The sequence below is a fragment of the Orcinus orca genome, chromosome 10 (genome assembly GCF_937001465.1).
Source record: "Orcinus orca chromosome 10, mOrcOrc1.1, whole genome shotgun sequence".
NCBI classification, from domain to species: domain Eukaryota; kingdom Metazoa; phylum Chordata; class Mammalia; order Artiodactyla; family Delphinidae; genus Orcinus; species Orcinus orca.
The window spans coordinates 46,899,142-46,913,905 of NC_064568.1; the positions used below are offsets into that span (position 1 = coordinate 46,899,142).

A 14,764-nucleotide genomic window follows, 5' to 3' on the forward strand; every position below is an offset into this window, starting at 1 on the left:
TCCTGAGCCAAAAGAACAAAGATGGAGGTTTCACACTCCCTGATGTCAAATTATACTACAAAGCTAGTAGTCAAAACAGCATGGTATTGGCAGAAAAACAGACACACAGATCAATGGAACAGAATTGAGAGCCCAGAAATAAACCCACACATATATGGACAACCAATTTATGACAAAGGAGCCAAGAACATATAATGGAAAAGGGAAAGTCTTTTCAATAAATGGTATTGGGAAAACTGGACAGCCACATGCAAAATAATGAGACCAGACTACTATCTTACACTATACACAAAAATTAACTCAAAAAGGATTACATATTTGAATGTAAGACCTGAAACCACAAAATCATAGGCAGCATGCTCTTTGACATTGGCCTTAGTATCTTTTCGGATATGTCTTCTCAGGAAAGGGGAAAAAAAAGCAAAAATAAACAAATAGGACTACATCAAACTAAAAAGCTTCTGCACAGTAAACAAAAAGACAACCTACCGAATAGGAGAAGATATGTGCAAATCATATACCCAGTAAGGGGTTAATATCCAAAATATCAATATGTAAGGAAATCATACAACTCAACAATAACACCCCCCCCCCAAAAAAAGAAAAGAAAACCCTATTGAAAAATGGGTAGGGGAATTGCCTAGTGGTCTAGTAGTTAGGATTCGGTGCTTTCACTGCCATGGCCCGGGTTCATCCCTGGTCAGGGAACTGAGATCCCATAAGCTGCACAGGGTAGCCAAAAGAAAAAAGAAAAATGGGCAGAGGATCTGAATAGACATTTTCCCAAAGACATACAGATGGCCAACAGGCACATGAAAAGATGTTCAATATCACTATCAGGGAAATGCAAATCAAACACAATGAGCTATCACCTCATGCCCATTAGAATGGCTATTATAAAAAAGAAAAGAAAAAGCAAGTGTTGGAGAGAATGTGGAGAAGGAACCCTCATACACTGTTGATGGGAAAGTTAAGTTGGTGCAGCTACTATGGAAAACAATACGGAGATTCCTCAGTACGTTAATAGAACTACCATATGATCCAGCTATTCTGAGTATTTATCCAAAGAATATGAAAACATGAATTTGAAAAGATATATGCACCCTATGTTCATTGCAGCAGTATTTACGATATGAAAACCACCTACGTGCCCATCAACAGAAGAATAAAGATGTATATATATACAATGGAATACTACTCAGCCATAAAAAGATGAAATCTTGCCATTTGCAACACCATGAATGGACCTTAAGGGTATTATACTAAGGAAAATAAGTCAGATGGAGAAAAATAAACTACTGTACGACTTCACTCATATGTGGAATATAAAAAAAACAAAAATAAAACCAAACCAAACAAAAATAGACACAAAGAACAGGTTGGAGGTTATCAGAGGGTAAGGGGGCTGGGGAGAAGGGCAAAAAGGGTAAAGGGGGTCAACTGTATGGTGATGGATAGAAACTAGACTTTTGGTGGTGAGCACAATGCAGTATGTACAGAATTATAGTGTTGTACACATGAACCTTATATAGTGTTATAAACCAATGTTGCCTCAATTTAAAAAAAAAAGATTCCCAGGAATTCCCTGGTGGTCCAGTGGTTAGGACTCTGCACTTTCATTGCCGAGGGCCCAGGTTCGATCCCTGGTCAGGGAACTAAGATCCCACAAGCCACATGTGGCCAAAAAAAAAAATGATTCCCATGAATGAATGATTGCCAGCTCCAACTAATGTGACCAATTTTAAGTTAAAAGTCATCCTACAGTTGAAGCTTCATAGCGTGTGAATGACACATTTGAGGACAGGAAAACACCACTTGTTATTGGACATTGGATTACTCTAGTACTAGTGGCCAAGGCTTACCAATTGGAACCTTCTTCAATCCACCTCATACAATTAAAATCATAGTAGTAAGACTTTCTACTTACCTAACATAGCTCCTTCTGATGACATTGTAGCCACCATGCTTGCTCTTAGGACTCCAACTAGACTTTCTTCTTATGTATAACTGCTACTTGTTTCTCTTTTTTAACATATAAAAGTTTCTGCTTATGTTCACATTAGACTGCATCTTGGTAGAATTAGCTTCTCAGTTGTGGATCTGATGATAGAACCTTAAGTATACATAATTATTTTAATTGTAAATGGCCCAAAAAGAAGGAAAACTTGTGGATTTTCCCAACAACTTTATATTTCTATATGAATAAGATTCATGTGTACAACTAGTATGTGGAAATGTTTGCACTAGTCTAAAAGTATACTTCTCTTGGGTTGCTGACTTCAATATTTAGTATTGGTTTATGTACATAATGACTCCTTGGACTCTTTCTCACCAAGGGAGAATCTTCCACAGCCATTTCAAGTAAACCACAATGATGTATCTGAGGGCAGGCAGTCTGTTTTCTACTCTCATTCAAACCTAAAGTCGCAGAGGGAAAACATCCATACTTAGACAATTTTTTTTCTACCTCTACCCAGTATATTTATCAGATTCTTTGATTCACACAAATAGTAACCCATCTGTTGAAACCACATTAATAGCCTATGAATCTTAACCAGTAGAACTAGATGCATACATTCTCCTTGCCTTACCTAACTTATACAGATTTAATTGTGAAAGGCATGAACTGATGTGCTCCCAGGTCATTTGAGCAACAAAGACAGCTCAACCATGGATTTAAATGGAGGCATCCTTGTCTTTTTAATTGGAAGATCCTTTTCAAATTCAGGGCTATAGGACTTCGCTGTCTGGTTTCCTCTGTGCTCTGCTGGGGGTTTATCCAAGTCACTGCTCCATTTGAGGTAAATTGGGATTCTGCTATGTTTTGTTAAAGTCACAAATTTGCTTTATTAAATTTATTAATTTATTGAAATTTGTTGTAAAATAATGTTTATAAAGTGGAATACCTTTAACTGTGTTCTTAATTTTGAGAGACTCTTCTTGCGGCTTTGAGTTCATTACAGCAAGAGGAGTAAGGTCACAGTGAACAGCTAGTTATTACAAGGTCAGTGGGTAAAATCAACTGCTTATGACATAATTTATACCTTTAAGTCACCAGTCACCACATGATTTCCTCAACAAATATTATTGGTCTCAAATTTTTAAGTCAAATATCCTAGGAATTTTAAAAATAAATAATTCAGGAACGCTGCACCATTTATTTAGCTTATTGTCTCTCTGCTTCAAAGCTGCCCTCCTATAGATGTTTTGTGATGACGGGGTTGAATTCTGCAATCCACATCTCTGCTTTACTCACTGGTTCCATTAGGTTCTGCAATTAAGGAATGCAAGAGGAAAGCTGCAGTGTTGAAGTGTAATGATTAATTTTGTGTGTCAACTTGTCTGAGCCACTGACATTTGGTCAGATGTTACTCTGGGTATTCCTGTGAGGTTGTTTTTTGGATGAGATTAACATTTAAACTGGTGGACTGTGAGTGAAATAGATTACTCTCCATAATGAGGGCAGGCCTCTTCTAATCAGCCAGAATAGAACAGAAAGACTGGCCAACCCGGGCAAGAAAGAATTCTCCAGCAGACTTGCCTTCTGACTTCACCTGCAACATCAGCTCTTAAAGGTTCTACAGCAAAAAGCCTTTGGGTGGAACTGGAACATGGGCTCTCCTGGGTCTCCAACCTGCTGGCCCACTGCAGATTTTGGACTTGCCAGCCTCTATAATCATGAGCCAATTCCTTGTTCTCTCTTTCTCTCTTCCTGTATATTTTTTCTATTGATTGATTCTCTGGAGAATCCTAATACAAGGAGGAAGAGGGGGCTTGTTCCTTCCTGGGTTTTGTGGGCATTGCTTCCTGTTCCCAATGCTTCTTCACCCCAGCAGTGGCAATTCCTTCTGGTAGCAGCAGAGTCCAGCTTACAGGTTTTGCCTACATGGGGCCCTTCCCCCGAGCTCAGACACTAGCACCAGCCGAGCAGTGCTCTCCTGCTCATAGGTCTGAGCTCAGTTCCACATGGGCTCTCTTCCAATGTCTAACGTTTTAACGATTCTAACCGTTTCTCCTTGTTTCTGCTTTGTATCTTGCCCTGTGGAGGCAGGATCACTATGATACCACCACCCCAAACTGGTTCAGATGTTGAAACTATAATGACCACACACACATCAAGAGGTTATGAAAAGTTTATTATTCATATAATGAGGCTCTGTGGAGACAGCAGGACAGGTACCAAAGCCAGGTTGTTTGCCTTGATAAAGGAGGGGTGAGTGGCTCTGGTTTTTGTTGTGGTTAGGGGTGAGGATTCCAGTGCAACAAAAAAAGGCCAGGATTTGCATAAACTTCCCCTTCAGAGCTGAGAGGGTGTGCTTGGGATTTCTTATCAGCTTGCCCAGATGCGAGGCAAAATGGGGACAGGGCTTGAAAGCTGTCAGTGGTCAAACATCCAAAATGAGGCCAGATTCTATCACAGCTCCTCCAGTCCTGGGTGGTAGCTCCTTCTCACAGTTACTTCCTCCATGATACCCTAGCCTTCTCTTTTTGCCTTTACAGTTACTTAGACAGATCTAGTGAACAATTCTTTACAAGTTTTTTGTTAAATTAACTAATATGGTTTCTGGCTCCTGACTAGAACCTGCTGACACAAAACCTCTTTGCTCTTCTTAGCTGGGTTAGCATTAACATAAAAGGTGGGGTAGTTGGTATGTAAACCTATTTACTCACCAACCTAAAAAAGTGGAATGGATGACTCGGCATCTTCCATTCACAGGCTCCCACTTCTTCATTAAAATTATAAGGCTACAGCTTCTGGCATCACTTGTTATTTTTAGACAAGGAGGAATGAAAGGAAATGGAGCTTATAATTTCCTATAAACTGCAGGCCTCGGGGATCATGTGTCAATACATGGAGAACATTCCCATTCTTTTTAACTGCTGCCCAGTTCTCTATCATGGATGTGTCAGACCTGTTTAACCACTCCTTTACTAAGAGCCATCTGTGTTGCTCCCGATTTTTGCAGGTGAGAACCTGAAGCCTTGAGAGATGGAGTGGCTCGCTCTAAGAAACATCACATAAATGGCAGAGCCAGGATTTCTATAAAATCATAAAATGGCAGAGCCCATGCTCAAAAATATTTTTATTTTGAGATGTTTTAAACAAACAGTTAAAAAAGAACCCACCACTTATCCCATTAAATCAACATGCTGACCCATCTACATCAACTTCTTAAAAGAAATAAAACACAACTGAAGCCTCCACGTACCCTCCGTGATTCCATCAGCAACTCCTGCTCTGGGAAAGCAGAGCATGGCTTTCACACCTCATTCTAACACATGATTTTACACTCTTCATATAATTTGAATCCATAGGAAATATATTATTGTATAAAAGAGTAACACTGTTTACTATATGCCAACAAGGTTTACATGCCAGCCACTATTCTAAGCACTTTACATGCATTAATTCATTAACTGTCCCCCTCCCCCCATCACCCTGTGAGGTTGGCACTACTATCTCATTTTACAGAAAAAGTGAAACACAAGTAAGTTTAAATAATGCGCCCACAGATACACAGTATGCTTAACTTTACATAAATGGTATTCGTAGCTTCTGCAACTTTCTCAGCATCATTTTTGATTCATCTGTGTTGACAGATGTAACTCTAGCTCTTTCATGTTCACTTCCCAAAGTACCAAACAACCCATGTATTTACCCGTTCTTCTGTTGATGGAAATTTAGGCTTCTCCCAGTCTTACTGTCTACACAGTGCTGCAATGAACAGTCATATGCACATTTCCTTCTTCACATGGAGTTATTCTAGGGTTTATCCAAGACTAGAATTCTAAGTGGTAGAGTACACACAATTTTACAAGATGTTGCAAATTGCTTGGCACACCCATGGCAGTGAGTTCCCATGTGCCATACACTTACCCACACAATGGCTTTTAAAAATTTGCCAACTTTATGAGTGTAAGATGGTCCATATCAATTTACATTTCCTGCGCTTTCTTCTATGCACATGCCTCTGTCTGGGCTGACAGTCTCTGTCAGCAAGGGTGAGACCAACCATACTGAACACCTGCCTGAAAGACCTCCTGATACCCACTCCTCTCCATGGAGTCCAGCCCATCTGGCTCCCGCCGGCCCTAACTTCAGTTCTTCCTAGGAAGAGGAGAGAAGGCGGGGCAGGGCTGGAATAAGGGGTATGTTCTCCAGGCCAGGATGGGGTGTGAGGTGAGCACTGATAGCTGGGGCAGTCAGAAACTGTCTGAGCGTCCTATGACTCGGAACCACCCATGGTTGGGCTCCCAAGTAGCAGGCGTGCTTGTGGGCGGTCTCTGGTCAACATTTCACTCACAGACCCCTTCAAAAACTTCCAATCCTGACTTAGCTGAAATAATAAATCCAGTTCTATATTCCTTAAAAGAGTCAACTTTGTGCAAAATCTACTCTGCCCAGCCAAAGGATAAATAAGCACCCAAACCTGGCTTCCAAAGTACTTGGTCCGGCTGCAGTAGTGGGAATAACTTTTGGAAACCCAGACAACACCTAACAGAGCAACATACAGGCATTAGGAGAGGTGGGACCTAGGGAGAGGGCTTAGAGGCACACAGGTCAGGGAAGGCTGGGACTTAAAAGAGTAAGGACCTGGGCCAGCTTGGACAGGAGTGTGGCACTCTGCGTGAAGGTGAAGGGAGACAGCACAAGGCAGGTCCGCCCAGGGGCATTCAGGCAAGGGCAATGAAGTTAAACCCAACACTGATTACACCAAAATGTTTAGTAGTTAGCTCCAAGTAGTCAGCCTTTTCCTTTCAGCTGATCTGTATTTACTAATATTTCTATAATAATCACATACTACTTATATAATTAAAATTATTTTAAAACTCAGGTTACTGAACAGACTGCATCAGCACTATCCCCAAATATTCAAGGCTTACCTCAATACAGAGAGATTTTTGTTGATTTTTACTACATTTACATTTTTTAAAATTTGATTTGAATGTTTAAAAATAAATATATATCAATTTATAAAAATGGCAGTAGAAACACCCCTATTGGGGCAGGAACTCTATGAGGTACCAGGTGGCACACAAGGAGTGGGAGGATGAAAAATTTGGACAGTAAAGGGGTATTTCTGTGCTTGTAGCATCAACTGACATGGGAGCTGCAGCTCTGTGAAGGCTCTGGTCTAGAGATCAGACCCCTAACCCAGAATCTTAGTAAACCAAGCCTTCTTTTCACCAATCCCAATAGCCAGGTAGCAGAGCCAGCTACTCTAATTTCACACACAAGGAAATAGATGCTGATGCTCAGTGACTTACTCAAGATCATCCTGCCAAGAAAAGACAAACCAAGCCTGGAATGCAGATCTGATGACTCCAAGGCCCTTGCCATGACCCTGGGCCCTCAACACATGGGACTCTGAATCTGAATTACATTCTATAAGGGTTCAGATTCAGACCACAATAAGCCTCAACTCAAAACTGTCCAAAAGCCCCCTACCTCCCTTTGAGGTAGCCAAGCCCCAGTGAGGACCCACGATGCTCATGCGCCTTGGCCCTCCACCTTTCTGGGTTCCTCACTTCCAGCTGGCTCACTCCACTCTGGCTCAGGGGCCTACTTGCCATTCCCTAGGAGACCAGACAAGACCCTACCTCCTGTGAAGGGTCCTATGTAGCATCTAGGGACCTACAGGGCTTCCTCCATGATCTCCTTTGGGTCTTTATTCAAATCTCACCTTCTCAGTTGAGGCCCTCTCTGACCAGCCCATTTAAAATCTCAACCTACCTCCCAATCCAGCACTCCCTCTCACTCTACTCTGATTCATTTTGTCCACAACACGTATCATCATCCGAAATACTATACATATCTCATTTGTTTATCGTCTGTAAAGATCCAAGATGGCAGACTTTTTTGTTCCACTCACTGCTGGGTCTCTGGCACACACGACAGTGCCTGGCACATGAGAGATGCTCAGCACATTTCTGTTTAGCAGATGAACGGCTGCTGCCCATACAGGCCTGTGGGACGGAGATGGCGATGGGGCACTGGTCGAGCTTCATTCTCCAGGTGATCAAGCCCAGTACCCTGTTCTCCACTCGCAGCTGAGACAACTCTACGCCCATGGCAAATATCCAAAGTCAGCTGTGAAGACTGAAGCCGCAGCCAGAACTCCCCTGGAGGCATCAGAAGAGACTAGTTCTTACTGCTGCTGGTGCTTTTAAGGTCAAACAGACTAGGCACCATCACAAGCCAAACTCAAAAGGGAAACTTAGGATCCAACTGGCCCCTTCCCAGCAGCCACAGCCCACCATGCCACGGACATTTTGTTGAACCAAGAAGGGCAATGGTCTCTCCCTTTAGAGTTATAGAAGGAGATCTGGCTGGGGGAGCTCCAGGCCATTGTGCAAAGACCACTCCTAGGGGTCCAAGCCTCCTTCTGGAACACGTTGCTGCTCTTCCCCAGCACCTCATTTTCCAGCAGTAGGATGGGGGTGCCTGCCCTGCATTTTTGAATCCTCAGGATTCTCTGCCACTAGCTTCCAAAATAGAAAGGGCTGGGCCCTCTATGAAGGTCTGCCCCACACTGCCTACAATCAGGGGTTCTCTAGCAGGGTAGCCAGGACCCCCTCCCCACACTGTCAGACCCCAAGCTAATCTCTAGTATGGTTTTTCATATGCCGAGCCAAATTTGAAGACCACCTGAAGGTCTTCCCACACTCTTTGCATTTGAAGGGCCTCTCTCGAGTATGAAATCTCTTGTGGCTGATGAGTTGTGAGCTCTTGCTAAAAGTTTTCCCACACGTGGTACATTTGTGGCACTTTCCCCCAGTGGGTATATCCTGGAGCCCAGTGAGTCCGGAGTTCTGATCACAAGTTTTCTCACAATCTTCAAGAGGTTTCTTCTCCTCACTTGGTTTTAATTCCTGTAAACTCACCCCTGTATCCTGGCGAGAAGACAACCCAGCCACACTGCATTCAGACTGGGCCACTCTGGTGTGTTTTCTCTGATGAATACAGAGAGTATGTCTTCCAATGAAATCTTTCCCACACCACTGACATTTAAATGGTCTCTCTTTCGTGTGGTTTCTCTGATGATTAACAAGGCGGTAATTTCTGTCGTAAGATTTCCCACACAGATTACATTTATAGCGTTTCTCTCCACTGTGTATTCCCTTATGATCTAAAAGACTTCTTTTACGTGTAAAGCTTTTCCCACATTCTTGGCACCAAAAAGGTTTTGCACCAGTGAGTATTTGTGACTGCAGATTCGGAGCATCTTCACTTTCGTGGTACTCATACGGTTTCCCCAAAGAGTGAACCCTCTGATGTCGGGAGAGGTTAGAACTCCATCTGAAAGACTTCCCGCACTCCCTGCACTTATAAGGCTTCTCTCTGGTATGAACTCTCTGATGGATAAGGAGGAATGAGTGATTACGGAAGGCTTTGCCACACTGGCTACATTTGTAGGGTTCCTCTGTGGTGTGACTGCTCTGAGGAACTTGGAATGCTCCGTCCTGACTAAACGATGGCACGTCCTCAGGCTTTATTTCGACGGCATGCTGCCTCTTATGAACGATAAAGGCCGACTTATGAGGAAAGTCTTCTGCACATTCACTGCATTGGTATGGTTTCTCGCCTGTGTGAATTCTCTGATGATCAATGAGAGCTTTCTTTTGATTAAAGGTCTTCCCACACTGCTGACACAAAAGAGCTTTCTCCACAGTGGGGGCACTCTGGGGCTGACTGTAGTTGGAGGTCTGCCTAAAGTCTTCTCTACATTTGTCTGGATCACAGACCTCCTCTTCCTGGTGCAGTCTCATGTGACGAGTGAAGTTTGACCTCCACCTAAATGTTTTCCTACATTTGATGCATTTATAGGGTTTCTCCTGGGTGTGAATCCTTTGATGTTCAAGAATATATGACTTACAGTGGAAGAATTTCCTACACTGGCTACAGTCAAAGAGTTTCTCCCCATTTTGGTCTCTCAAATGATGATCAAACCCTGAGCCACAAGAGAGAGCTTCCTCGTGCTGATAAGATTCAAGAAATTTCTGCTTAGCATGAATTTCCTGGTGCAGGCGGTAGGCAGACATGCGTCGGAAAGCTTTGTCACATAAACTGCATTTATAAGGTTTCAATCCAGTGTGAATTTTCTCATGTCGCACACGGTTCGAGCTCCACCTGAAGGCTTTCCCACAGGCCCTACATTTAAACGGCTTCTCTTGAGTGTGAAGTCGCTGATGACATGCAAGATGGGAGCTATGACTGAAGGTCTTCCCACAGTCACTGCACGTATACAATGTCCCCACCATGTGAAGATTCTGCCCGTGTTGGTGATGAGAACTAAGGCTGAAGTCCTTCCCGTGCGCATCCTTTGCCTTCCCTTTCAGTCCAGCGTGAATTCTCTGATGTAGGCTAAACCCCCCAATCACGCGTCTGAGCCCTTTCCCATATTCCTTGTAATCACAGTGGTATGAACTCCCTCTGAAGTGTTTGCCATAGCCATGTTTAAGGGACTGCTTTTTTCTGGGTCCTCTCAAACATGTAATATGTTTTAGATGAAGACTATTACTTCTTCCCGATTCTTCACAGTCTTTTCCTGTCCCGTAGCTGGAATTGGTCTCTTCTTTCTTAACTGTCACTTGTATGGGGTTTCCACATTGCTCCTTTAACCTGCTCTTCTGTGCAAAAGATTCTCTGAGCCCTGTTCCCTCAGAAATATTTGCTGCACCATGACATCCTGATGGCATAGCTTCTTCCAAAGGTTCATGTTTTAAGATGAACTTGTCTGTTTTCACATGGAGCTCATTTCCTGACACAAATAAAACAGAAGAGAATGTACTCTTGGGAGTTCCCTGGTGGCCTAGTGGTTAGGATTCTGGGATTTCACTGCCGTGGCCTGGGTTCAATCCCTGTTCAGGGAACTGAGATCCCAGAAGCCACTAGGTGTGGCCAAAAAAAAAAAAGGGGGGGGGCTTCCCTGGTGGCGCAGTGGTTGAGAGTCCGCCTGCCGATGCAGGGGACGTGGGTTCGTGCCCCGGTCCGGGAGGATCCCACGTGCTGCGGAGCGGCTGGGCCCGTGAACCATGGCCGCTGGGCCTGCGCGTCCGGAGCCTGTGCTCCGCAGCGGGAGAGGCCACAGCGGTGAGAGGCCCGCGTACCGCAAAAAAAAAAAAAAAAAAAAAAAGGGAAAGAGAATGTTCTCTTTTCCCATACTTGGAACTGCAGAAAGCACCAAGGAACCAAAAAATGTCATGAACTTAGGTGGTGAGGCTTTTGCCTGACTGCCAATACCTTTACAAAATAGTCAGGGATAAGGCAAAATATGGAAGAGTATTCCAGACGACAGGAAAGGGAGAGGAGAAGCAAGACGGGTACGGCAGCTAGCTGTACACATCCAGTGAAAAACAAAAAGGGTTGAGAAGCAGGTGTTAAACAGCAAGAGAGGGGAGAGGAATCATGACACAGAGCATGATAGGAAGGTCTCCAAGAGCTGAGAGGTGGGGCTCCTAGGAGGACTGGCTGCAAGGGCTAGAGGTCAAGCCTACCACGGGGGAAGGACCAAGCAAAGAGGAGCAGCAGGAGTGGGATGAGGGTTCCTAGGAGCGGGAAGGGGAGAGCAGCACAGGGCTGAGGAGGAGCATCAGTGAACTGACAAGGACAGTGAAGCCCTCAGTGGGCAAGAGCTGTTACTGAGAGCACTGCTGGGGAAGGGGCAGGACCAGAAACCAATGTCTAATAGGCCAGTCTGGAGGGGAGAAGCCCAGGCACCCAGTACTTCTTAGCAACACTGCTAAGGATCTTCCTTCCAGTAAACAATGGAGTAAGTTCCCCATGATTTTCTTAGTATAAAAGACATTAAGAAAGAGGAGAGTAGATGCGGGAGGAGCAAGACCTGGTCAGTTCTCTGGAACTCACCTGCAGGGGCAGCACTTGGACTCCCCTTAGGATGAGCTCCCTGGACATTCAAGCCCCACGGCTCCCTTGCCTCCAACCAGGAGATCAGAGCAGGTTTGGTGAATGGCCCCACTGCAGAAGAGAAGAAAATGGGATGTGAATGGAAGGTAGATGAATCATACAGAACTACTCTCCAGGACCCTCTCAGGCCTGAGCTCCTGGTAGGGAGGAGGGAAAGCCAGGGAGGCAGGTGGAGGAAGTTAGGACAGGAGGCCTAGACAGGAATTTCTGACAGCTCTGAGCAGAGACAAGAGAGGCTGAGAAAAACCACAGACAAAAGGATCGCTAGCATTCTCCAGAGCCACATGACAAGTCAACTAGTTAAATCAGCCAACTTATTTTGGATGCCTAAATGGACTAGGAACTTGACACATACGACTTTTAATCTTTATATTAACTTAGCATGACAGGCATTAAGATTAAGTGATTTGGTTAGTAGTTAGAGAGACCAGGACCTAAACCCAGGTCAGGCCCCTTTCTATGCACCATAATGAAAACTAAGAAGGCAGAAGTAGAGGTAGGTAGAAGCATGGGGATATCAATGCCTTACCCAAAGAAGTCACGTTCCCATAATTCTCTAGCATCACATCCCTGTATAGGTTCCTCTGAGAAGCGTCCAGCCATCCCCACTCATCCTGGGAAAAGGTCACCTCCACATCCTTGAAAGTCACAGCCTCCTGAAAAAACACGGTCCTATGCCTTAGAGCCAGTCCACAACTCCCAGCTTTTAGGAGGGGGCAGGGGAATGAGGCTGGCTCTGAGTTGAGTACAGGATGGATCTGATAAAGGGGAAAGAGAAGATCATCACCCAGCAGAAGAGCTCTGGGCTCCTGGGGGATAATCTGGTCTCTGGGACATGCGTCTCGGGATGTGAGGTCACTGGACAGAAAGACACAGGACAGGCGGGAGCTACAGCTACCCCATGAGGCAGCAACAGTGGGACATCAGGAAGGACCGAAGGTTCTGTGGCTCACCTGAGGCTGGACTGTCACCAGGTCTCCTGAACATCCCTCTCTCTGGGAAAGGGCAGAAACCTGTGCAGCAGGAGGATCTGAAGAAGAAAGAGTCATGAGAGAGGGCAGCCCAGCTCTGGTATCCCACTGAGAAGCCCACTCTTCCCCCCACGTGGAGGACTCCCGGGCCCACAGGCAGGTATGGACTGTTTTAAACACCCATTTCACATTTCCCCGGTGTCTGCTGGGGTCAGGAAGTGGGGGGTACAATGGGAGGAGAAGGTAGGTAGACATGGGTCACAGGATAGAAAGGACACAGAGCACAAGGCCAGGACAGAAGGGATTCTCCTGAGAGGACAGAGGGTGAAAAGACAACGTTATAGGAAATTTGGGAAGTGTGGCATAGGCTGGGGTCTTAGAGCCAGGCGGCAAGTACCGGGTTGCCCAGCCAGGAAGTCACGCACTCCTATTTCATAGGGAGGCTGCAGGTGGTCCCCCAGAGCCGAGCCGCTCCTGAGAGGTGAAGCAGGGGGCCATATCTGTGCGGCTTGCAGGGCTCCTGTGCCCATCCAATGCACATCTGGGCTCTGGGCAAGGGCTGGGTCCTGGCAAGAAGAAAATGTTGTGAGAGGATCCTCGTGGGAATCAGAAAGCAAACTCACAGAACTGGCCACATGGCCAATCTCTAAAAGGTAGAGGCCCAGGGAGCGGTGAGCTAGGTCCTTTATTACCTACAGGTAGAGGGAAAAGGAGGAATAGAAAGCCCAGGGAGGATCCCCTCACCCCTCCACCTCCCTGGGCTCTAATGCGGGCCATGGGGAGACAGGTGAAGCCAGATTCCTGCCTGACATAGGAAAGCAAATGGCAAGTCAGTGACAGCACTGCTGTCAGGCCTCAGGTGCTGCAGGATACCTCCCCACTAGCCCTCAGTCCCCACCCCTGGCCAGGAACTTAGAAATAAGAAATTTATCCCTGAGAGTTAAACTGATAATGGTTCACAGCAGAGATGCAGTCAGATAACATCTATCAAGTTTCGGGCACTGCTCTAGGTAATGATATGCAAAGTGACCTCGAAGAGGCAGGAAGGCTCCCAGACTATAAACCTGACTAAAATAGCAACACCACTAGAGAGACAATGCTAACTGTGAGGGTCAGCTATGGAATCACAGAAGAAAAAGTCTCAGGTGCAAAAACAGGGAGGTACCCATCCAAGCAGAGACCTGGAGAAAGGTGGTCTCTGTGCTGGGACTTCAAACAGTCTTGGTCTCTGGAGGCAAGGCTATCCCTGATGCAAAAGTGAGTATAGGAAGCTACAGCCAGTGAACTTCAGGTTTTTCTGGCCCTGTGGCCAAGACATTCTCTACACTGATATGGACGAATCTTAGCCTGAGGCCATTAAGTACCTAATACCGAGCTATAGACTGAAGAAGATAAAGTGATCACAGCAATTTATCTCCTGTTCCTCCCAAATCCTACCAAAGGGAGAATAAAGAAAAAATAACAATATGGAAGCATAGACAAATGAGTTTAAGGACAAACTTTCTCAGGCCCCTGTTTCTCAAATTTTGGTAATTTTGATAAACTATAATTTATATGCATCTTGAGCATTTCTGTTCATTTTTTAGAATCTGGTAGGCTTTTTTCCAGGCTCTGTTTTTTGTTTTCTAATTTCTAACTAGCTTTCAACCAGGTAGGCCCTTTCCGCTCGTTTGGCAATGTTTTCATGGATTTTTAAACCACACACCTAGCTCTCGACTGACTTGAATATACCCAAGCCACAATTTTGTACCTACTATGTACCTTATTTGCTTTAAAAGTTATCTTTAGGTCATTTTGAACAACTCATGGTTTTGGTAAAAATTATAAATGTTCTTTTAGATTTTAAAAAATAGTACCCAATGTT

General features: G+C 44.8%; 1 protein-coding gene and 1 non-coding gene across 5 annotated transcripts in view; one reads left to right on the plus strand and one right to left on the minus strand.

The window, feature by feature from the left end:
• Positions 1–1,582: 1,582 nt before the first annotated feature.
• On the plus strand, positions 1,583–1,655 carry TRNAE-UUC (transfer RNA glutamic acid (anticodon UUC)). Its single transcript has one exon. It is a non-coding gene; the product is annotated as a tRNA-Glu (tRNA).
• Positions 1,656–7,980: 6,325 nt separating this feature from the next.
• ZNF445 (zinc finger protein 445) overlaps positions 7,981–14,764 on the minus strand; it is a 34,337-nt gene continuing 27,553 nt past the window's right edge. For 3 of the 4 annotated variants that reach the window (XM_033402082.2, XM_004277893.3, XM_049693633.1), the window contains exons 3-7: positions 13,298–13,466; positions 12,883–12,959; positions 12,459–12,585; positions 11,870–11,980; positions 7,981–10,763 (exon numbers count right to left, since the gene is read on the minus strand). In XM_033402082.2, the coding sequence (XP_033257973.1) occupies positions 8,602–10,763; positions 11,870–11,980; positions 12,459–12,585; positions 12,883–12,959; positions 13,298–13,466 (2,646 nt within the window). In that variant the 3' untranslated portion in view covers positions 7,981–8,601. The remainder of the gene's footprint in view (positions 10,764–11,869; positions 11,981–12,458; positions 12,586–12,882; positions 12,960–13,297; positions 13,467–14,764) is intronic. The other variant, XM_033402083.2, reaches the window with a different exon arrangement.